This window comes from Erythrolamprus reginae, chromosome 9 (assembly GCF_031021105.1).
Source record: "Erythrolamprus reginae isolate rEryReg1 chromosome 9, rEryReg1.hap1, whole genome shotgun sequence".
Lineage (NCBI taxonomy): Eukaryota > Metazoa > Chordata > Lepidosauria > Squamata > Dipsadidae > Erythrolamprus > Erythrolamprus reginae.
In genome coordinates, this window is record NC_091958.1 from 40,705,076 (window position 1) to 40,727,705 (window position 22,630).

Consider the following 22,630-nt stretch of genomic DNA (forward strand, 5'->3'; position numbering starts at 1 on the left):
CTTGGTGGGGTTTAGGGGAAGAGCTTTCTCTGTGGGGGCCCCGGGCCTCTGGAACCAGCTCTTGTATTGCCCCCACGCTCCTCGCCTTTCATAAGAGTCTAAAGACTCATTTATGCCACCAGGCCTGGATCATTAGATGCTACCCCCTGGCCGACGAATGTATTGTGAGCTTGTTGACTGAATGGGTATGAGAGTTTTTTAATTGGTTCTTAGGTTTCTTAGATTATCAATTTTAATTAATTGGATTTAGGTTGTATATTGCTTCATATATGTTGTAAGCCGCTCCAAGTCTTTGGAGAGAGGTGGGATATAAATCCGATAAACAAACAAATGAACAATCAAACAAATGTATGCACTTTGCATGTAAGCCCATGCACAATGCAAAACCCCCCAAAAAAACCACCCTGAAAAAAAATTTTTTTTTTAAATGCCCAAAACAAAATAGCAATGCAAGTGCAATGCCGGAAACTTGGTTTTTGCACCTGTGCAGAAAAAGAAAAAAAAATTCAAGGAAAAAAAAAAAAGAAAAAAAAAGAGATGGCAGCATCTATGGACCAGTACCGAGTGATCTGGTTTGGTGACGTCATTGTGACATCACCAGCATGTTGCTACCAGTTTGGGTGAACCAGTCTGGACAGGGAGGGACACCACCCCCCCCTCCCGGGAGCAGCCTTCCATGGGGTCCGCAAGGCCTCTAGAGGAAGCCTGCCCTCCAGCCCAGCTCCATGACTCTCCAGCTCAGATCCACCGAGAGCCACCAGGGGTCCCTCCAGGCCTGTGTGGGTACCAGCTGGTGCCAATGGAATAGGAGGGAATTTAAAATAAATACTTATTAAAGATAAATACTTAATCCTTCATATTACAACAGCAGCAAGACTGCTATATGCGCAGAATTGGAAAATAGAAACAGCCATTACAATTTTAAGCTTTATAACTAATTTAATAATAATAATAATAATAATTTATTAGATTTGTATGCCGCCCCTCTCCGAAAACTTGGTCCTTGTGTGTGCAGAAATAACCAAAATGACTTTGGAATTACAGGAAAATGATAAATCTGAATTCTACAAAATATGGGGAAGTTGGTACAAATGGCTCAAACAGAAAAAATACATAAAACATTTAAAGGAAAAGCAAAACTAGGCACTCCTTCCTTGTGTACCCAAATAAAATGAAAATCTAGAAACATTGCACCATAAATTGATGGAAAACAAAACCACTAAAAACGAATCCGTTGCTTCCTCACAAATATACAAAATGAATACAACAGAATATACAGAACTAAAGAAAACAAACCCTCAATTCCACTAGATACAAATACCTAATATTAGGGGCGCTTGATAGTGATAGTCAACAATATGGTTGACAAATTATGTCTTCTATATAACAAATAAATATATGTACGTAGTGAAAGAAAATACTAATTGATGATAAGCAAATAACTATGTGCATATAAAGGACACTTGAAACTAAATACGTTCTGTATGTTCTTTAAGTTTATATGTTCATTTGTCTGCTTATCTTCTTTTTTTCTTTGAATGTTCTGTTTGTTTAATTGGGGGGGGGACATGATTGAAACATTTAAATATGTTAAAAGGTTAACTAAGGTTCAGGAGGGAAGTGTTTTTAATAGGAAAGTGAACACAAGAACAAGAGGGCACAATCAGAGGTTAGTTGGAGGAAAGATCAGAAGCAACGTGAGAAAATATTATTTTACTGAAAGAGTAGTAGATCCTTGGAACAAACTTCCAGCAGGTGTGGTTGGTAAATCCACAGTAACTGAATGTAAACATGCCTGGGATAAACCTATATCCATCCTAAGATAAAATACAGGAAATAGTATAAGGGCCGACTAGATGGACCATGAGGTCTTTTTCTGCCGTCAATCTTCTATGTTTCTTTCTATTTTTATATGTAGAAACTTAATAAAGATTATTTTTTAAAAAAGAAAATGGAGGGAATTTGGCACCTCTTCCTTTGAAGCCCTAAAATGGCATAAGTTTGGAAAGAAGCAGATTGAGACACGTCCCCCTCTCCCTTCCTTTCCGGACCTTGGATCTTGCCATGCCCTCGGGGCCTTTGCCCGTTTTATAATTTAAGCCACCCTGCTGACCAGGCAAGAGGCGTGTTCTGGGTCGAACGCTGTTCCCCCTGCAGCCCAGCCCAGCCCAGCCTGTCCCTCTTCTCAATACAAGTGTTCTATTGCCTCTGTACAAATCGATGGTGAGACCACACTTGGAGTCCTGTGTACAGTTCTGGTCACCGCACCTCAAGAAGGATATAATGGAACTGGGAAAGGTGCAAAAAAGGGCAACAGGTGTGATCAGGGAAATGGAGCCCCTCCCTTATGAAACCAGGTTGCAACGCCTTGGTCTCTTCAGCCTTGAAAGACGGTGTTTAAGGGGTGACATGATTGAAGTGCATAAAATCATGCATGGGATAGAAAAGGTGGATACAGAAAAATCTTTTCTCTCACACACAATACTAGGGCGAGGGGGCCCTCCCTAAAGCTCGTAGGCAAGAAAGTGAGGACAAATAAAGGGAAATATTTCTCCACCCAGAGGGTCCTTGGTTGATGGAATTCACTTCCAGAAGAGGGCGTGACAGCTGTCAGCCTTGATAGCTTCAAGGCAGGATTAGACAGATTCATGGATGCCAAGTGTATCATAGGTGATTATTGAAACGGATGTCCATGTGCCGCCTCTATGTTGGTTGAGGCAGGGTTCCCTTGGGTCCCATTTGTTGGGGGTCCAGGAAAAGGGAGGGTTTTGCCTTCTCTTTCTGCTCAAGATCCCCATGGACAATTGGTGGGCCACTGTGGGACACAGAATGATGGACTTTGGCCTGATTCAGCATGGCTCTTCTTAGGTTCTTATGTTCCCTCTTCCTCCTCACTGGCCAGGCGAGGCTGCAGGACGAGACTCAGGGGCTGCTCCAGGTGTTGGTTTGCCTGAGGAATTTCTTGGGTGCCCGAGAACTGTTGTGATGTGAGGATGCTGCTGAATCCCCAGGGGCTGATGTGTCAGTCAGAGGACGGAAGTTGCAGTGCAGGGGATGATGGTGTTGGACGTCGTTTGTCAGCTTCTCCTCAAAGACTTTAGGCTTCCAGTCCTTATGGCATCCCTGTGACATCCCCCCCCCCCCACTCCTCTGAGAGAGTTGAATGAACAGAGGTCTGGAGCCTGTCTGGCAGGGGGCTCAGTTTCTTTCAGCCCCCCCCCTCATTTTCTGTTTGTTTGTTTGTTTGTTTGTTTGTTTGATTGATTGATTGATTGATTGATTGATTGATTTCTAGGCCGCCCTTCTGAGACTCAGGGCGGCTTACAACATATTAATATATAACAATGGAAGACATCAAAATTGAATAAAACAACACTATAAACATCACTATATAAAATCCCCTTAACTTAAAACATATCATACAACTCCGTCATCTCTCCAACAGTTGGACAATATTTGTATATTCGTCCAATCTCAAAGGACTCGTGGCGGCTATAATAGGGGCTGGCACAAGGCAACCAAGTTCAACAGACCCATGCCTGCTGGCATAGATGTGTTTTAAGCTCTTCCGGAAGGCCGGGCAAGTGGGAATAATACGGGGAGTTGATTTCAGAGCGCAGGGTCAACCACAGAGAAGGCCCTTCCCTTAGGCCCCACCAGCCGGCATTGTCTGGCTGATGGGACCTGAGAAGGCCGACCCTGTGGGCCCTAACCGGTCAATGGGATACATGAGGCAAGAGATGGTCCCGTTGGTAATCAGGTCCTAGGCCATGTAGGGCTTTAATGCTTCTTGGCAGGAACAAAGATCCTCTCACTGCCCAAATGGCTTCAGCCTGGCCTGGATCCTCACCCTCTTCTTTGCTTCCAGGTGCAGCTCATGGCAGCGTGGCAGGATCTGTGCCAGTCGGATCTCCTCCTGGATCGGCAGTTGGCAGAGCTCTACGAAGTGCTGTTGGGAACGTGGCACTCGCAGCTGCAGTGGGCCACGCAGGTACAGCTCGGCCGGAAAGAGGGGTCCGTGGGGTACAGAGCCTCCTGTGCTGGTGCTCCTATTGTTATTATTTTTATTATTTATTCGATTTTTATGCCGCCCTTCTCCTTAGACTCAGGACGGCTTAAAACAGGTTAGCAATAGCCCTTTTGAACAGAGCCAGCCTATGGCCCCCAAATTCTGGGTCCTCATTTTACCCACCTCGGAAGGATGGAAGGCTGAGTCAACCTGGAGCCGGGGATGAGATTTGAACCGCTGACCTACAGATCTAGCAGTCAGCTTCAGTGACCTGCAGTACAGGACTCTACCTGCTGTACCACCCTGGATTTTTTTTTCCTATGCTGGTCCAGCCTCTTCCCACAGTGAGCGGAGGAGGCCAGCAGGTGCCATACCCAAGGTGGGCTTGCTAAGGTGGAAGGGTGACGTGGGCTCGCCCCCGTGGCTCTGAGTGATGGCGGAGTCCAGCGCAATTCTGCCACTGCACCTGGGCAGGGAGTGAAATCGTGCACGGACATGCAGGGGCGCCCCGGGTTTATACAGACATGTGCTCACCCCTGTGGCTCTGAGTGCTGGTGGAGTCCAGCACAATTCTGTGACTGCACCTGGGCAGGGAGCGAAATCTTCTTATGTTCTTACATGCCATGGGTGCCACGTGGAGCCAATTCTGCCACGGCACCTGGGCAGGGATATCCTCTGCCGATACCCTCCTCCGGCCTCCCTGCAGTTCTATCTCTTCCGCCATCTCCTTGGAACGGGGCCAGATTGCTCAGTCAGCCTGACCAGGGCCTGCAAAGCTCCAGGTTCTGGCCTCACCTGATGCTGTGCCCCCATCACCCCCAGGGTTTCCTTAACAACCATTGTAGCTGAACTGGATTTAGTGCCTCGGGAACTTTCCTTGCAAGATTAGGCCATTTATGTCCCTTTACGTAAACAGAGCTTGCACCACGTAAACTATTTATTGGCAAACCGCTTGCCTTATGCTCCCCCTTCCCCAAACATATGCCACCGATCTGTGGTTGCGTGAACTTGAAGTGTGATACAGAATTAGATACCCACATAACCATCTCCTGGTGTGTAGTTGAGGGCAGGTTTCTGCCCAGAGCGGAAGTCTCCTTAAATCAATACTTGATTATTATTGGCAGTGTTTGATCCATAAAAGCTTATGATCCACTGTTCTTTGAGATGCCAAAGACTCTGCTGCATCAGGGCATTGAACTAAGGCAGTTGGGGGCCCCAGTCATTGTTGTTTGTCCTGGATCCCAGGTCGTACCGTATTTTTAAGAATATAAGACTCACCTTTTTCCTCCCTAAAAGTGGCTGATAATTAGGGTGCGGCATATACTCTGAATGTAGCTTCTCTCTCCCGCCCCCAGCCCTAACTAGCTGCTAACTCTTACCTCCCAGCTCTTACCTTGAAGGCTCTTTTATTGTTTCTCTCTGCAAAGAATGTTTTCCAAGCCCTAAGTCTTTGCAGGTTTTTTTTTTTCATGGCTGTAACTTGCTCCGAATAACTTTCTTTCCAGCCCTAACTAACCAGGTACTAATGATGTTCCCAGCTCTTACCTTCTTGCAAGCTCTTTCATTGTTACTCTCTGCAAAGAAGAATGTTTTCCAAGTCCTAAGTCTTTGCAGGCTTTTTTGCTCTACTTGTTCCAAATGTTTCTTTCCAGGTGCTAATGATGTTCCCAGCTCTTACTGGCTTGCAAGCTCTTTCATTGTTACTCTTTCCAAATAAAGTTTTTTTTTTAAGCCCTAACTAGGGGATAAAATAATGTGCTGCCTAAGGACGCTAGACAGATGAATACATGATAAGCAGATTCTTTTCCCTATTTTCCTTCCCAAAAATTAAGCTGCGTCTTATGCTCTGAAAAAATACGGCAAGCCTACTGGATCCCTGAATAATTTGGAAATGCTCATTTGAACCTATACTGCAAATGGCCCCATCATGTCTTGCTTTAACCTTGTTTGATTTCTGTCTGCCCTTTAACTCTGGTGCCTTTTCTGCGGTGTGTGTACATGTATGTTTATGCGTGCCACCAGAATTGGTGGGCAAACACACCCGGTATAACCCTGGTGGCAGAGGAATTGTGTGTCCCTGACCCAGACTGCAGCAGGGGGTCTGTTTCTTTCCCCACCACCCTACCCCACCAGCAGCAGCAAGGAACTGGGCTCCCTGCTGGCAAACTGGTTTGCTGGAGTTTGGAGAAGCAGCAGGCAATTTGTTCAATGAGGTCCTGAGGCTTTCACCCGTGAAGGGGAGAACTGATGCTTATCTCTGGGGAGGCCTGGAAGGAGCCTGGCCTGCCATCTTGGGGCTGATCTTGCTCCCTTGACCGACTGAGCCGCCTCTGGGCCTTTTCCCGAGAGCCCTTCTCAGCCCCGACTGCAAATGGAGCCACAAACGGCTGCAGAGCAGTTCCTTCTGACAAGGAAACAGAAATTCTTCAGTGCAGGATATAAATGAAGCTCATCCTTCAAGGCAGGATTAGACAGATTCATGGATGCCAAGTGTATCTGTTGTTATTGAGGCAGTCAGGATTCCCTTGAGTCCCATTTGTTGGGGGTCGAGGGAAAGGGAGGGTCTTGCCTTCTCTTTCTGCTCAAGATCCCCATGGACAATTGGTGGGCCCCTGTGTTACACAGAATGCTGGACTTGATGGGCTTTGGCCTGATTCAGCAGGGCTCTTCTTAGGTTCTTATGTGCCACGGGTGCCAACCGGAGCCATATTTGCTGGCACACAAGCCATTTCCCTAGTTCTGCTTCAGTCCACCTGGAGGCCCTGGGAGGGCACTTTTTGGCTTCTGGGGCGGCCCCGGACAGATGGGGAAGGGGGTTTTTTCCCCTCCCCAGGCTCCAGGGAAGAAGCTTTTGGAACCTAGGGAGGGTGAAAAACGGGCCTACTGGGCCCACCAGAGGTTGGGCTGTTTCTGGCCTCCCCGGTGGTGCAGGGAAGGCTACTTTTGCCCTCCCCAGGCATTGAATTATGGGTGTGGACACTCGCGCAGGACACTTTCGGGCACCCGAGGGGAAAATGGTTCACCATCCCTGTCCTAAGGAGTTGGGCGGCATAAGAACTTGAATAAATCAATAATCAATCAATCAATCAATCAATCAATCAATCAATCAATCAATCCTCTATCTGTACAACACAGACATTCAGTGGTTCAAAAAAGACTCCAGGCCCATGTGTACCACCCAGGTGACCCTGAGGACCCATAAACCGCCAAGCGGTCTCAGTGGTTCTCTAAAAAGAATGCAAACGACTGGCGGTCTGTAAGGGGTATCAATCCTTCCATTTCTCACCATCCAGTCAGTGCTGAAAAAGCTTCTTGCATGAGAAGTGAAACGTCTTCCTAGAACAGTGATAGCAAACCTTTTTTTCCTTGGGTGCCGAAAGAGCGTGGGCGTGCGCTATCGCGTATGTATGAGTGCTAACACCCATAATTCAATGCCTGGAGAGGGCAAAAACAGCTTCCCCCACCCCTGTAGGCGTTCTGGAGGCTGGAAACGGCCTGTTTCCTAACTTCTGGTGGGCCCAGTAGGCTTGTTTTTCACCCTGCGGAGGGTCCAAGGGCTTCCATGGAGCCGGAGGGTAAAAACGCCCTCCCCCATCCCCCTGGAGGCTCTCTGGAGGCAAACAACGCCCTCCAGAGCCTCTTTGTGAGCCAAAAACCAGCTGGAAGGCACACACATGCACGTTGGAGTTGAGCAAGGGAAACAGCTCACACTGCCAGCAGATATGGCTCCGTGTGCCACCTGTGGCACCCTTGCCATAGGTTTGCCATCACTGTCCTAGAAAAACAAGGAAGCCCAGTTGCCTCCAGAAAAAGCACCTTTGGGACAACCCATTCTGCCCCCCCCCCCCTCTAATATAATATATATAAACCAGTTTTTCCCAACCTTGGCAACTTGAAGGTATTTGGACTTCAACTCCCAGAATTCCCCAGCCAGCAAATGCTGGCTGGGCAATTCTGGGAGTTGAAGTCCAGATATCTTCAAGTTGCCAAGCTTGGGAAACACTGATCTAGAGACCATTAACCAAGTCCAGGCCTACAGGGTGAAATTGGCTGCAACCTGCTCTGCATCTACCCGCATTCTTCATTTATCGTGGGAAAGAAGGAAGCACTGTGTGCTAGATGGGACGTCATGATTGTTCAGAGTTCTTATCAGGGATTTGCACAAGAATACGGCTAAATGTAAATGCCAGAGGGGTTTGAGGCAGTGCTGGAGACACCACGAGGGCAGAGTTCCTCTTAACCTCAGCAACTGGAAGAGGTGTGGACTTGCATTCCCAGAACCCCCAGCCGTGGAAGTCCACGCATCTTTAAAGGTTGCAGGTGGAGAAGAAGCTGCATTGAGCTCAGGAGGGTAGGGGGAGCTGAGGAAGAGGCTCGGGCTGGCTCCCCCCTGCCCTGCCTCCGTGGGGGCACAAGGTGGAGGGGAGGGAAACGGTGGGAGGCTTGCAAGATTCTGTTCTGTTAAAGCAGAGGTCTCAAACCCAGGCCACTTTAAGACTTGTGGACTTCAACCCCCAGAATTCCTTAGCCAGCTTTGCTGAGGTGAGGTGTTGAGCTTTGCTGCTGAGGAATTCTGGGAGTTGAAGTCCACAAGTCTTAAAGTGGCCCGGGTTTTGAGACCCCTGTGTTAAAGGGCAGCTCTAGTTGTTCTGTAGAGTCAGTTTCCTGGTCCGTTTCATCCCGTAGGGCTGACAAGTTCATTACTGTTGTGGTTAGCTCTGGCCCAGCTCCTGCCCCAAGGACTGTGGGTGTGGGGGAGACATCCACATGGTGCAGGCCTGTTTTGCCCCCCCCCCCCCAGTGGAATCTGCTGATGAAGGCTCCTCTGACCAAGAAGACATGAGTGACAGGGAGGAGGAGAGTGGGGCAGACAGCTCAGAAGGAGATCAATTATCTAGCTCCTCCTTGGATTCGGAACAAGAGTTAATGATACAGCCACGCATGCGGAGAGCAATGCATAGGCAACAACAACTGAGAGATTATTATCAAAGAAAATGAGGCCACCTGTGGTTGGGTGGGGCTGTGGTAATTAGTGAGGCTGCTATAAAGAGCAGCCTGTGGGTTTGGCCATTGTGGAGGATTATCTGATCTTTGTGTTTGGTGACTGCTTTGCTGACTTCGACCTTTGTGTGCTGATTTCCCCCCGCTTTGAAACTAAACCAGGGCAAAGTGTGTTTCACTTTGTGAAAGAAGAAGGACTGTGAATTGCCTCACAGCTGCAAGCTATGTATCACAGAACTGATAAGGGACTTGTATAAATTACCAGTTTGTTTGGAGACGAGTGCTCTTTGCTGTACCAAAAGAGGGCTTAGGTTGAGTGAATTTTCCTTATAAAGAACATTGTTTTGAATTTTCAAACGTGTGTGTGTCTGACATTTGTACCTTTGAATTTTTGGGAGGAGTCTACCAGAGAGCCCGACAGAAACATAGAAACATAGAAGTCTGACGGCAGAAAAAGACCTCATGGTCCATCTAGTCTGCCCTTATACTATTTCCTGTATTTTATCTTAGGATGGATATATGTTTATCCCAGGCATTTTTAAATTCAGTTACTGTGGATTTATCTACCACGTCTGCTGGAAGTTTGTTCCAAGGATCTACTCCTCTTTCAGTAAAATAATATTTTCTCATGTTGCTTTTGATCTTTCCCCCAACTAACTTCAGATTGTGTCTCCTTGTTCTTGTGTTCACTTTCCTATTAAAAACACTTCCCTCCTGAACCTTATTTAACCCTTTAACATATTTAAATGTTTCGATCATGCCCCCCCCTTTTCCTTCTGTCCTCCAGACTATACAGATTGAGTTCATTAAGTCTTTCCTGATACGTTTTATGCTTAAGACCTTCCACCATTCTTGTAGCCCGTCTTTGGACCCGTTCAATTTTGTCAATATCTTTTTGTAGGTGAGGTCTCCAGAACTGAACACAGTATTCCAAATGTGGTCTCACCAGCATTCTATATAGCGGGATCATAATCTCCCTCTTCCTGCTTGTTATACCTCTAGCTATGCAGCCAAGCATCCTACTTGCTTTCCCTACCACCTGACTGCACTGTTCACCCCCTGTACAGAGGGATCTGCAATTTTCATTTCATTTTATTGGATTTATATGCCGCCCCCTCTCCGCAAACTCGGGGCGGCTAACAGCAATAATAAACAATATACAGTAATAATCTAATACTAAAAGCGAATTAAAAACTCCTTAATATAAAAAACCAAACATACATACAAACATACCACCCATACAATTGTAAAGGCCTAGGGGGAGAAGGAATCTTAATTCCCCCATGCCTGGCGGCAGAGGTGGGTTTTAAGTAGTTTGCGAAAGGCAAGGAGGGTGGGGGCAATTCTAATCTCTGGGGGGGAGTTGGTTCCAGAGGGCCGGGGCCGCCACAGAGAAGGCTCTTCCCCTGGGTCCCGCCAATTGCGTACTTTAAAGATTAACGGTGAAAGAAACACAGACATTAAAAGTGGATTTTTTGAAATCAGGCAGGGCTTTGGGTAGTCTGTCACTTCCTCGACACACCTAGCACATTTTTTTTCCCTTTTGCCCCCCTTCTCCTTTTCTATTCTGACGTGAAGCTCAGTACAAAAACCAGCTTCATTTCAAAACTGGCTAATGTTTTTAAAAAAAGGAAGGAGTAGCTTCAGAACAAGGAAATATGCAGTGGATTTATCAATTTTTATCATCTTCCTTGCTGACAAGTCACCCTGAAGCATGGGCTTAATGAGTCTTTTATGGTAAAATCGGCCTGCCTAGTTCGTGGAATTTTACAAGGTCTAAAGTCTGCAATAAACCCCTTAAATTTCTGTGGTTCAGATGCACCTTTGCAGCCAATCAGGAAAAGCCACGGAATTGCAGAAGCGTTTTTCAGTACTGCACAGGTGGGATCAAGAGGCAATGGCTTTTAAGCCTCTCTGACTAGAACCCTCCTTAAAACGATCTGATGTAAAATCTTCCCTAAAATGTGCCCGTTTCTTTCTCTTCCTGCAACCAAAGCAGTCAGGGCAACAGCAGCCCCACGGTATGATTTTTCTCCCCTAGAGCAGTGTTTCCCAACCTTGACAACTTAGAAACATAGAAATATAGAAGACTGATGGCAGAAAAAGACCTCATGGTCCATCTAGTCTGCCCTTATACTATTTCCTGTATTTTATCTTTCAATGGATATATGTTTATCCCAGGCATCTTTAAATTCAGTTACTGTGGATTTACCAACCACGTCTGCTGGAAGTTTGTTCCAAGGATCTACTACTCTTTCAGTGAAATAATATTTTCTCATGTTGCTTTTGATCTTTCCCCCAACTAACTTCAGATTGTGCCCCCTTGTTCTTGTGTTCACTTTCCTATTAAAAACACTTCCCTCCTGAACCTTATTTAACCCTTTAACATATTTAAATGTTTCCATCGTGTCCCCCCCTTTTCCTTCTGTCCGCCAGACTATACAGATTGAGTTCATTAAGTCTTTCCTGATACGTTTGATGCTTAAGACCTTCCACCATTCTTGTAGCCCGTCTTTGGACCCGTTCAATTTTGTCAATATCTTTTTGTAGGTGAGGTCTCCAGAACTGAACACAGTATTCCAAATGGGGTCTCACCAGCGCTCTATATAAGGGGATCACAATCTCCCTCTTCCTGCTTGTTATACCTCTAGCTATGCAGCCAAGCATCCTACTTGCTTTTCCTACTGCCCAACCACACTGCTCACCCATTTTGAGACTGTCAGAAAACTTGAAGACATTTGGACTTAAACTCCCAGAATTCTGGGAGTTGAAGTCCAAATATCTTCAAGTTGCCAAGGTTGGGAAACACTGCCCTAGAGAGCCCAAATGCTTTTGTTGCCTTTTCCGTTGTTTTCTTTTCACCTTAATTATAGCAATGTTAGAATCAGAAGACTGCAAAACGTAACAAATAATCCAAGCTCCATTAAAGCAAATTTCTGCTATCTCAGTTATTGGGCGTCCATCTTTATAGTTTTGAAGGTTACTGTCTGAAATACAATAGCAATAGAGTTGGAAGGGACCTTGGAGGTCTTCTAGTCCAACCCTCTGCTTAGGCAGGAAACCTCACGCTACTTCAAACAGATGGTTATCCAACATCTTCTTAAAAACTTCGAGTGTTGATTTGATTTGATTTTGATTTTATTGGATTTGTATGCCGCCCCTCTCCGTAGACTCGGAGCGGCTAACAACAGTAGTAAACAACATATGACAATCCAATATTAAAACAGTTAAAAACCCTTATTGTAAAACCAAACATACATACAGACATACCATGCATAAAATTGTAAAGGCCTAGGGGGAAAGAGTATCTCAATTCCCCCATGCCTGGCGGCAGAGGTGCGTTTTAAGAAGCTTACGAAAGGCAAGGAGGGTGGGAGCAATTCTAATCTCTGGGGGGAGTTGGTTCCAGAGGGCCGGGGCCGCCACAGAGAAGGCTCTTCCCCTGGGTCCCGCCAAGCAACATTGTTTAGTTGACAGGACCCAGAGAAGACCCACTCTGTGGGACCTAACTGGTCGCTGGGATTCGTGCAGCAGAAGACGGTCCCTGAGATAGTCTGGTCCAGTGCCATGAAGGGCTTTATAGGTCATAACTTCTGGTGGCAAGCTGTTCCACTGATTAATTGTTCCCGCTGTCAGGAAATTTCTCCTTAGTTCTAAGTTGCTTCTCTCCTTGTTCAGCTTCCACCCATTGCTTCTTGTTCTACCATTCTAGGTCAGTGGTTCTCAAACTTTCTAATGCTGCAACCCCTTAATACAGTTCCTGATGTTGTGGGGGGGCCCCAACCATAAGTCTAGCACCAATTCTTCCAACAGAACTTTAAGCTGATTGGCAGGAAGGCCAGAGGGATACCCCCACTGTAAACACCTGATTGTAAAAATATGTTCCAAGGTGCCAGAATAGAAGCTTCAGTTCCTAACACCATAGGGAATTTGTCTTTTCCCATGGTCTTAAGCGACCCCTGTGAAATGGTCATTCGACCCCCCAAAGAGGTCCCGACCCCCAGGTTGAGAACCACCGTTCTAGATCATGTCCCCCCCCTTTCCCTTCTGTCCTCCAGACCAGTGATTTTCAACCTTTTTTGAGCTGCAGCACATTTTTTACATTTACAAAACCATGTGGCACGTTGGGTGTGTGTGTGCTAAAAAAAGTTTGGACAAAAAAATTCTCTCTTCCTCCCTTTCGCTCAATTTCTCTCTCCCTCCCTCTTTCTCTCCCTTCCTCTTTTTTCTCTCTCTATCCCTCTTTCTTTCTCCCTTCTTTCCTCTTTTTTGCTCTCTTTCTCTCTCCCTCCCTCCCTCTATGTCTTTCTCTCTCCCATTTCCCTCCCTCTCTTTCTCTCTCTCTCTCTCTCTTTCTTTCTTTCTCTTGCTCTCTCTCTCTTGCTTTCTTTCTCTCTTGTTCTTTCCCTCTCTCTCTTGCTTTCTTTCTCTCTCTCTCTTGCTTTCTTTCTCTCTCTCTCTTGTTTTCTTTCTCTCTCTCTTGCTTGCTTGTTTTCTCTCATGCTCTTTGTTTCTCTCTCTCTCTTTCTTTCTCTCTCTCTTATTTTCTTTCTCTCTCTCTTATTTTCTTTCTCTCTCTGAGCTTTGTGGCACACCTGACCATGTCTCGCGGCACACTAGTATGCCGCGGCACACTGGTTGAAAAACACTGCTCCAGACTATACATATGGAGTTCATTCAGTCTTTCCTGATAAGTTTTATGCTTAAGACCTTCCACCATTTCTGTAGCCCGTCTTTGGACCTGTTCAATTTGATCCATCTCTTTTTGTAGGTGAGGTCTCCAGAACTGGACACAGTATTATTCCAAATGGGGTCACACCATTGCTCTATACAGCGGGATCACAATCTCCCTCTTCCTGCTTGTGATACCTCTGGCTATGCAGCCAGGCATTCTAAATGCTAAGCCTCCTCCCTTCCTCCCGCAGGTGTTCCAGAACCCCCACCAGGTGGTGACGGTCCTGCTGCTCCAAGTGCTGGGTGCGCTGGCCCCCTCCCTGCCCACCTGCCTCGCTGCCGCCATGGACCGCTGCAGCCCCGAGAACAGACTGAGCCAGCTCCTGGGCCTCTACGGCACCACCGTCTACTTTGCACACGGGCTGGAGGCTGCCATGCTGCCCAGCCTGGGTAAGTCCTTGGCACTGGGACACCCAACCCAGATGGCTCTGGGTTGGTTTTTCTTTGTTTTTGTCCTTTTCCAACATGGGAGTTTTATACAATTTGTTAGTATTGCGTTGACGGTCTTTATTACAGTTTATTACATAATACTTGTCCCAAACTTTGTTTGACTTGAGTGAGCAGTGTTGACACAGCGTTTAAAGTGTTTGCCAAAGCAGAACAATTGGGATTCTATTGTGAGTAAATACTCCCTGGGACTTTTGATTTCCGTAAAGGTGAGCCGCTGCTCGGCCTCTCCTTCCCGCCCTGGAGGCCTCTGCGCTGCCCCTCTTCTCCCTTGTTAGTTCTCTTCTCGGGGCCACAGAGGGCAGGTGTGAAGAGCCCCCCCCCTTGGCTACGAGGCAGGCAGAATGAGGGTCCCTCCCCACACAGAAAGAAATGTGAGCCTCCCAGGCTGCCTACAGGCCTTTCCTGGAAGTGACAGAGTTGCTGCCTTCTCTAGGGTGGAGGTGGTGTCTCAAGATCTCCCCCTCCCCATTAATTCAATAAAAAGCAACAGAGCAGTAAATGTATTGAGGGGTGGAAGGATTAATTCTAAAACATACTTTTTCCAGAGTACGGAGAGGGGCGGCATACAAATTTAATAGATAGATAGATAGATAGATAGATAGATAGATAGATAGATAGATAGATAGATAGATAGATAGATAGATAAATGCACTTCCTTTGTGTTCTTTAGTAAGTGCCCTTTATTTTTTTCAAAAAGCTTAGCAGCCCTTTGTGGCTTCCTCCCTCCCTTCCTCCCTCCCTCCCTCCCTTCCATCCTTCCTTCCTTCTGTCCTTCCTTTCTTCCTTTCATTCTTCTTTCCTCCTTCCTTCCTTCCTTCCTTTTGTCCTTCCTTCCTTCCTTTTGTCCTTCCTTCCTTCCTCCCATCCATCCATCCTTTTGTCCTTCCTTCCTTCCTTCCTTCCTTCCTTCCTTCCTTCCTTCCTTCCTTCCTTCTTTCCACCCTCCCTCCCCTCCCTCCTTCCTTCCTTGGTCCTTGGAGAGTTTGGGGAGCAGAGAGGCCTGCACCATTGGCAGTATGGAGAACTTGAGGAGTCTCTTAACTTCTCACATCTTGCCCCAGATTTAATTTTAGTATAAAAATAACAACTGGCAAAGCAGGCAATATGGGGAGCCCCCCAACCCCATTGCCCCCCCTGCTGTGAAGTGGCTCTTGTGCTTTCAGGGGGAGTGCAACCTGGTGAAGGTGGCCGAGCTGGTGGAGGCCGTCTTCAGCCCTTACAAGCCCTTCCAGCTGCAGTATCGGGCCCTGGAGGAAGAGAATCTCCTCATCCAGATGAGTGCTGTCCCTCTGGTAAGACCCTTTCTCCGCTGCCTCCAGTCATCATGCCCTGCTGTTCAACCACAATCCAGTTTTGTGACACCTGAAGTGATGGACAGAGCTTGAGATGTCTGACTCCCTCTGAAAGCACAGATTCTGCAGCTGAGCAGCCTCACTCTCGGCCTTCCTTCCCTGGGGGCGGGTGGTGGTGTTGAGGGGGGGCTCTTGGTTTTGGTAGGGAAGGTTTGCCTATTTGCCGATGACTCTAAAGTGTGCAATAGGGTAGATATTCCTGGAGGTATCTGTAATATGGCAAAGGATTTAGATTTACTAGATAAATGGTCAAAGCAATGGAAACTGAAGTTTAATGTTTCCAAATGTAAAATAATGCACTTAGGAAAAAGAATCCTCAATCTGAGTATTGTATTGCTAGTTCTGTGTTAGCAAAAACTTCAGAAGAGAAGGATTTAGGGGTAGTGATTTCTGAGAGTCTCAAAATGGGTGAACAGTGTGGTCAGGCAATAGGGAAAGCAAGGTAGAACGCTTGGCTGCATAGCTAGAGGTAGAAACAAGCAGGAAGAGGGAGATTGTGATCCCGCTGTATAGAGCGCTGGTGAGACCCCGTTTGGAATACTGTGCTCAGTTCTGGAGACCTCACCTACAAAGAGATATTGACCAAATTGAAGGGGGTCCAAAGACGGGCTACAAAAATGGTGGAAGCTCTTAAGCATAAAACTTATCAGGAAAGACTTCATGAACTCAATCTGTATAGTCTGGAGGACAGAAGGGAAAGGGGGAACATGATCGAAACATTTAAATATGTTCAAGGGTTAAATAAGGTTCAGGAGGGGGAAGTGTTTTTAATAGGAAAGTGAACACCAGAACAAGGGGACACAATCTGAAGTCAGTTGGGGGAAAGATCAGAAGCAACGTGAGAAAATGTTATTTGACTGAAAGAGTTGTAGATGCTTGGAACAAACTTCCAGCAGACGTGGTGGGTAAATCCACAGTACCCGAATTAAAAAAATGCCTGGGATAAACATCCATCCATCCTAAGATAAAATACAAGAAATAGTATAAGGCCAGACTAGATGGACCAGAAGGTCTTTTTCTGCTGTCAGTCTTCTATGTTTCTATGTTTCCAGGGGGCTTCTGTGGATGGAAAAGGGCTTTTCTTCCAGGCTTGTGAGAACTGTCATTCATCGTCTTAATTGCTGGCTCTGGGTGGTGGGCTTGGAAGGAGAAGCAGCAGCAGCAGCACTTACTGTGAAGATCCTTTAGAACAGTGTTTCCCAACCTTGGCAATTTGAAGATATTTGGACTTCAACTCCCAGAAGTCCCCAGCCAGCATTCGCTGGCTGGGGAATTCTGGGAGTTGAATTCCAAATATCTTCAAGTTGCCAAGGTTGGGAAACACTGCTTTAGAAGCTAAAATACAAGCCCAGAAAAGAAAGTCTGGCCAAGGCAGGACTTGGGGGGGGAGGGGGTGTCTTCTTCATGGTCTAAGCTTGGCGGAGAGGGAAGGGGAGGGAGGGCCTGGAGGCCTGCAGAAGGAAGCTTCTCTACTCTTTCTAAAGAGAATTTAAATGTAAAAATTGCAAAGAAAATCTGTCCCCACTCCCATCTCAGACACCTGGCTGGGGGCTGCCCTGGAGAGGGTGGGGGGCTGTGACAGGCTGGACTGAGTTCCACATGGAGGGGAGGGTATTAGGATTTTTTTTTCTTTTGTCCCCTTGAGTTGGGGGCGTTAAACACAGGGTTTTCCACCTCCAAAGGTGAGTTCTGGCATTGACACCTGGTGCTCCCAGGCAACAGGGACTGCAAAACGGTCTCGTGGGGGGGGGGGGGATGCTTGGAATCCCAGGTTTCCCCACAGAAATTGGGGATCCTGTTTGGCAGACTGCTCCCTCTGTAAAGCCTTGGAGCAGCCCCACCCTTCAGGCTTCGGAAGCTTCCTGGGGGCTCCAGCTGGGCAGGAGGTTCTCTGGGCACCAGCAGACATTTTGAGGGGTTGTGAGCCCTCGTGGAGATAGCTGCCGGGTCCCCAATTCCACCCCATTTGGACCAGAGGTGGGGCTGCTAAGGTGGAACGGTGACTTGTGCTTGTCCCCGTGGCTCTGAGTGCTAGTGGAGTCCAGTGCAATTACGCTACTGCACCTGGGCAGGTAGCAAAATCATGCATGGACACGCAAGGGCACCACGGAATTGTGCTGGACTCTGCTAGCACTCAGAGCCACGGGGTCAAGTACACGCTACCGTCCCACCTGAGCAGCCCACCTCTGATTTGGACTGCCGCTCCAGAAGGCTGACCGTGAGCTCTGATCTTGTGTCCTTCCCGGCAGGAACACGGGGAAGTAATGGACTGCGTGCAGGAGCTGAGCCATTCGGTGAACAAGCTCTTCGGCTTGGCCTTGGCGGCCGTGGACAACTGCCTCACGCTGACCGACGGGCTCGGCGTGGTTGGACTCCTGGGGGCCCTGCAAGCCCTTTTCAGCAAGTAAGTCCCGGGCCAGGAAGAAGACGCTTTGCCTCCAGCCTCTGGGCCAGGGCAAGGGGGCTTTCCCAGCATCCCCAGCCTTCCTGGGAGGGGGGCGAGTAGAGACTTTGGCTCCAGGAAGAACAGGTTTTCAATTTGGCTTTCAATTTGGAGTCCTGTGTACAGTTCTGGTCACCGCACTTCAAGAAGGATATGCTGGAACTGGAGTGCAAAAAAGGGCAACAAGAATGTTAAAGGGAATGGGGTCCCTTCCTTATGAAACCAGATTGCAAGGCCTTGGTCTCATCAGCCTTGAAAGGCGGCGTTTAAGGGGTGACTTGATCGAAGTGTATAAAATCATGCATGGCATAGAAAAGGTGGATGGAGAAAAAAATTTTCTCTCTCACACAATACTAGGATGAGGGGGCCCTCTCTAAAGCTCCTAGGTAAGAAAGTGAGGACAAATAAAGGGAAACATTTCTCTACCCAAAGGGTTCTTTGTTGATGGAATTCACTTCCAGAAGAGGTTGTGACAGCTGTCAGCCTGGATAGCTTCAAGGCAGGATTAGACAGATTCATGTATCGGTGGTTGTTGAAACGGATGTCCATCTGCTGCCTCTGTGTTTGTTGAGGCAGGCAGGGTTCCCTTGGGTACCATTTGTTGGGGGTCAGGGGAAAGGGAGGGTTTTGCCTTCTCTTTCTGCTCAAGATCCCCATGGACAATTGGGGGGCCACTGTGGGACACAGAATGCTGGACTCCATGGATTATTTCAGCAGGGCTCTTCTTATGTTCAGGCTGGGGGTGAGTTAGGACTCTGCAGCCACAGGAGGAAATGTCCAGTACCCTCTGCTGCCCCTTCCCCACCCTCCCAGGCCCTCAGGGGTTCACCAGTGCAGAAGGGAGGCTGGCCAGCCTCAAGGGAAGAATTGCCTTGGTCCCCTCGGGTCTTCCCAGTGCCGGCACGGAAGTCTTCAGCCGCAGGGCCCTCTGGCTTCTGGCCAGCTCTTATCTTCTCCGACCCTTCCTTAGATACGTCTTGGACTTCAGTAATGCCCTGCAGTCCATCAGGAAGAAATGCCGACTGGATGACCTCCCGTCCGATTCCCACTTCCAGGAAGACTGGACCGCTTTTCAGAATGCGATTCGGTGAGAGAAAGATCTCCTTATGCAAAAGGCGTTTCTTTTTTTATATATGTATATAAATATCTGTATTAATTTTTATAATATCAGTAACAATAGAACACACACACAACATATAACAATGTTCTCAATGTTCAAAGTGCCCGCCACCAGACAACATTCATACCCCTCCACCAAAATGGGGGGTAATTTTCTATATACCGTTTTAACTCAAGAGCAATATATCTATTCACATATTATAAAGTAGTAACTCCAATTTATTCTTTATAGCTTGGTCTCGAATTCTACTGACCACATGTCCTCTTACTTTGTCCCATTGTCCCATCAGTTCCCACAACTCAGTTTCTTTTTTTAAAAATAATATATTTATTGAATATATACGTTAAAAATGGTACAGAAAAGCAAAGGGAATATATGTAATGTACATTCTAGCAATGATAATTTACTTATCTAGTACGCATAGGTGGGGAAGGAGGGAAGAAGAAGGGGAGGGGGATTGGGGAAGAAGGGGAAGAGATACTTTTAATAGGAAAGTGAACACAAGAACAAGGGGACACAATCTGAAGTTAGTTGGGGGAAAGATCAAAAGCAATGTGAGAAAATATTATTTCACTGAAAGAGTGGTAGATCCTTGGAACAAACTTCCAGCAGACGTGGTTGGTAAATCCACAGTAACTGAATTTAAACATGCCTGGGATAAACATATCTCCATTGTAAGATGAAATACAGGAAATAGTATAAGGGCAGACTAGATGGACCATGAGGTCTTTTTCTGCCGTCAGTCTTCTATGTTTCTATGTTTCTATGATATGAGAGGAAGGATAGAAAACTAGAGCAAAAAAGAGTAGTAAGAAGAGGAATGTAGAGGGCCAGCGTTAGAGCTGAGGGTTCAATGCTTTGCGGACTGTGGTTTAAACATGTAGGTGGTGTAGATTTCCCTAAAGTTTTCTCCATATGTGTTTGACGTAGTTGCTAGTGCCAATACGTATCAGTGATTTAAGGGTTTGTTCATTCAGTTTATTTATAGTTCAAAATGTACAGTTTGTCGTACCAATTTGATGTTATGATTCGTGTCATGGGGATTGCTGATTTTACAAGTTGTTTTTGTTGGGTATTTTTCTTGATGAATAATTTTTAAGTAATTTCTTTTTTTTAAACCAAGGGTACCATTTGTCCCAGGCCTTGTAGAAATCTGTCTCATCCCTATTTGGCAGTTCCATTGTTAACTTGGACATTTCTGCACATTCCATTATTTTAATCAAAAGAGATAGAACTCAGTTTCATTGGCCGAATTCATCCTCTTCTCCATAATCTCAAACTGAATATGACCCACCATGTACTGATACCAATTTTGTATTGTCCATTTTGTTGCATCCTTTCAGCCTGGGACTATTACCGCCTGAGCGCTTTCTTTTTTTAAAAAAAAAAATATAGATTTTATTGAATATATACACATTAAAAAAGACATCAAGAATTTTATCATATGGTTACATCTTCAAATGCATTTGTGTCTTATACTACAAGATGACACATCACAAAACATAACCCTAACCCTCCCCCACTCCCGAACTGTAGCTCAGAACAGTTCATTCCTTGTATGTTTTCACGGCCTATAACAACAGTGGTTGTTTTCAATTTTTAAATGTTGAAAAGAATAACCACCAACAATAAAGCGATATTTAACATCCTAGTCTATTCTAGATCTAATTTTAACTTCGTTTCAAAGTTCCAAAGTCTAACACCTTAATATACATTATTTATAGCTATTCTTTCTCCTATTATCAACCCAGATGTAAAATTCCTCCCAAGTGTGGTAATAAGCAAGATTTGTCATTGCTTTTAAGTCCTTGTGTTAATTTGTCTAATTCTGCACAATCAAGCCTGAGCGCTTTCTCTCGCTGCTTCTTTTATTTCTCTAAATTCTCCCATCTCGTTCCTTTTGACTAATACCGCCGGGAAATATGACGAAGTGTATATAGCGCTTGGCTTCACTGGGACTATGGTGGGAGACCAGGAAAGACCGGTCGATGTGTCTAAAAATGTTGGCAGCGGACATACAAATGGGCGGCATACAAATCTAATAAATTATTATTATTATTATGAAGCCAAATAAATCAAGGCGTCACTTAAACGCATTACACCCCAATCACGCTGATAAGCCACTTGAGTTTTTTCAGCGAAAACGTGCTGAATAGTGCAAACAATCGTCCCAGCGGAGAGTTGGAGGGGCACGAAATGTTTACTTCTTCCTGGGGGGGCGTAAGAGAAAATAATTGAGAAGCGCTGGTGTAGGAGAAGAGAGACCCTCCACCTATCCTCTCCCAGGGCTATTGTGGAGGAGGAGGGGAGGAGGAGGCCTTCTCCAGGTCCTGTCAGCTATACAATGTTGCTTGGTGCAGCCTAGGGGAAGAGCCTTCTCTGTGAGGGCCCCGGCCCTCTGGAATCAGCTCGCCCTGGAGATTCGCGCTGCCCCCACCCTCCTCGCCTTCATCCGTGTCACCAGGCTTGGGGCGATTAGATCTTGGCCCCCGTGGCTGACAAATGTCAGGTGTGATTGTTGCTGGAATGGGTATGATTGGCTTTTGGGCCAGCGATTCCACCAGCGTCTCTTTCCCTGCAGAATCATCACCACCTGTGGGGAGCTCCTGCGACAGTGTGGAGACCTTGAGCAGCAACTGGCCAACAGGTGAGCTTTGCTGGGCGGCTGCTCTTCGGGGGGGGGGCAGGCCCACCTCCCGCCGGTCCTTCTCCCCTTCCCCAAAGCTTTGAGGGGTCTCAGGCCGTCTTGTCTGCCTCCGCTCGCAGGATCCTCTCCACGGCGGGGAAGTTCCTCTCGGAGTCCTACCGTCCCTGCAGCCTCCAGGAGCGCAGCCCCGAAAAGCAGAGCCACGGCAAGAACCCCTGGCAGGAGCACTGCTACCTGCAGCAGGAGAGCCCGGCCGAGTACGCGGCCCTGCTGGAGACCCTCTACACGCTCAAGGTGGGCCCGGAGGAGGAGCCGCCGTGGGCCGAGTGTGCCTGTGGCAGGGGCCCCTCCCTGCGCGTGTCTGCTTTTCCTGGGGCCTTCGATGCTCCTGGGACCCGGCTTGCTTTTCCCCCAATGGGGTGAGAGGAAGGGAGGCGCTTCAGTCCCCTGACAGACTCCAGGAGGGAGGGAGGGAGGGAGGGAGGAGGATTGCATCAGGACTCAAGGTGAGTTGGGCCCCTCCTCTTCCTCCTCTTCCTCCTCCTCTTCTGGCTACAGTCAACCCTCTGAGTCCCAGCGACCAGTCAGGTCCCACAGAGTTGGCCTTCTCCAGGTCCCGTCAGCCATACAATGTCGCTTGGCGCGGCCTAGGGGAAGAGCCTTCTCTGTGGGGGGCCCGGCCCTCTGGAATCTATTATTTTACTGAAAGAGTAGTAGATCCTTGGAACAAACTTCCAGCAGACATGGTTGGTAAATCCACAGGAACTGAATTGAAACATGCCTGGGATAAACATAGATCCATCCTAAGATAAAATACAGGAAACAGTATAAGGGCAGACTAGATGGATCATGAGGTCTTTTTCTGCCGTCAGTC

At 47.1% G+C, this 22,630-nt stretch overlaps 1 protein-coding gene across 2 annotated transcripts in view; it reads left to right on the plus strand.

The window, feature by feature from the left end:
- COG7 (component of oligomeric golgi complex 7) overlaps positions 1-22,630 on the plus strand; it is a 47,863-nt gene that overhangs the window by 20,233 nt on the left and 5,000 nt on the right. For both annotated transcript variants that reach the window (XM_070760911.1, XM_070760912.1), the window contains exons 7-13: positions 3,869-3,991; positions 13,936-14,132; positions 15,357-15,486; positions 17,796-17,950; positions 18,960-19,076; positions 21,691-21,756; positions 21,876-22,050. In XM_070760911.1, coding sequence (XP_070617012.1) covers positions 3,869-3,991; positions 13,936-14,132; positions 15,357-15,486; positions 17,796-17,950; positions 18,960-19,076; positions 21,691-21,756; positions 21,876-22,050 — 963 coding nt within the window. The remainder of the gene's footprint in view (positions 1-3,868; positions 3,992-13,935; positions 14,133-15,356; positions 15,487-17,795; positions 17,951-18,959; positions 19,077-21,690; positions 21,757-21,875; positions 22,051-22,630) is intronic.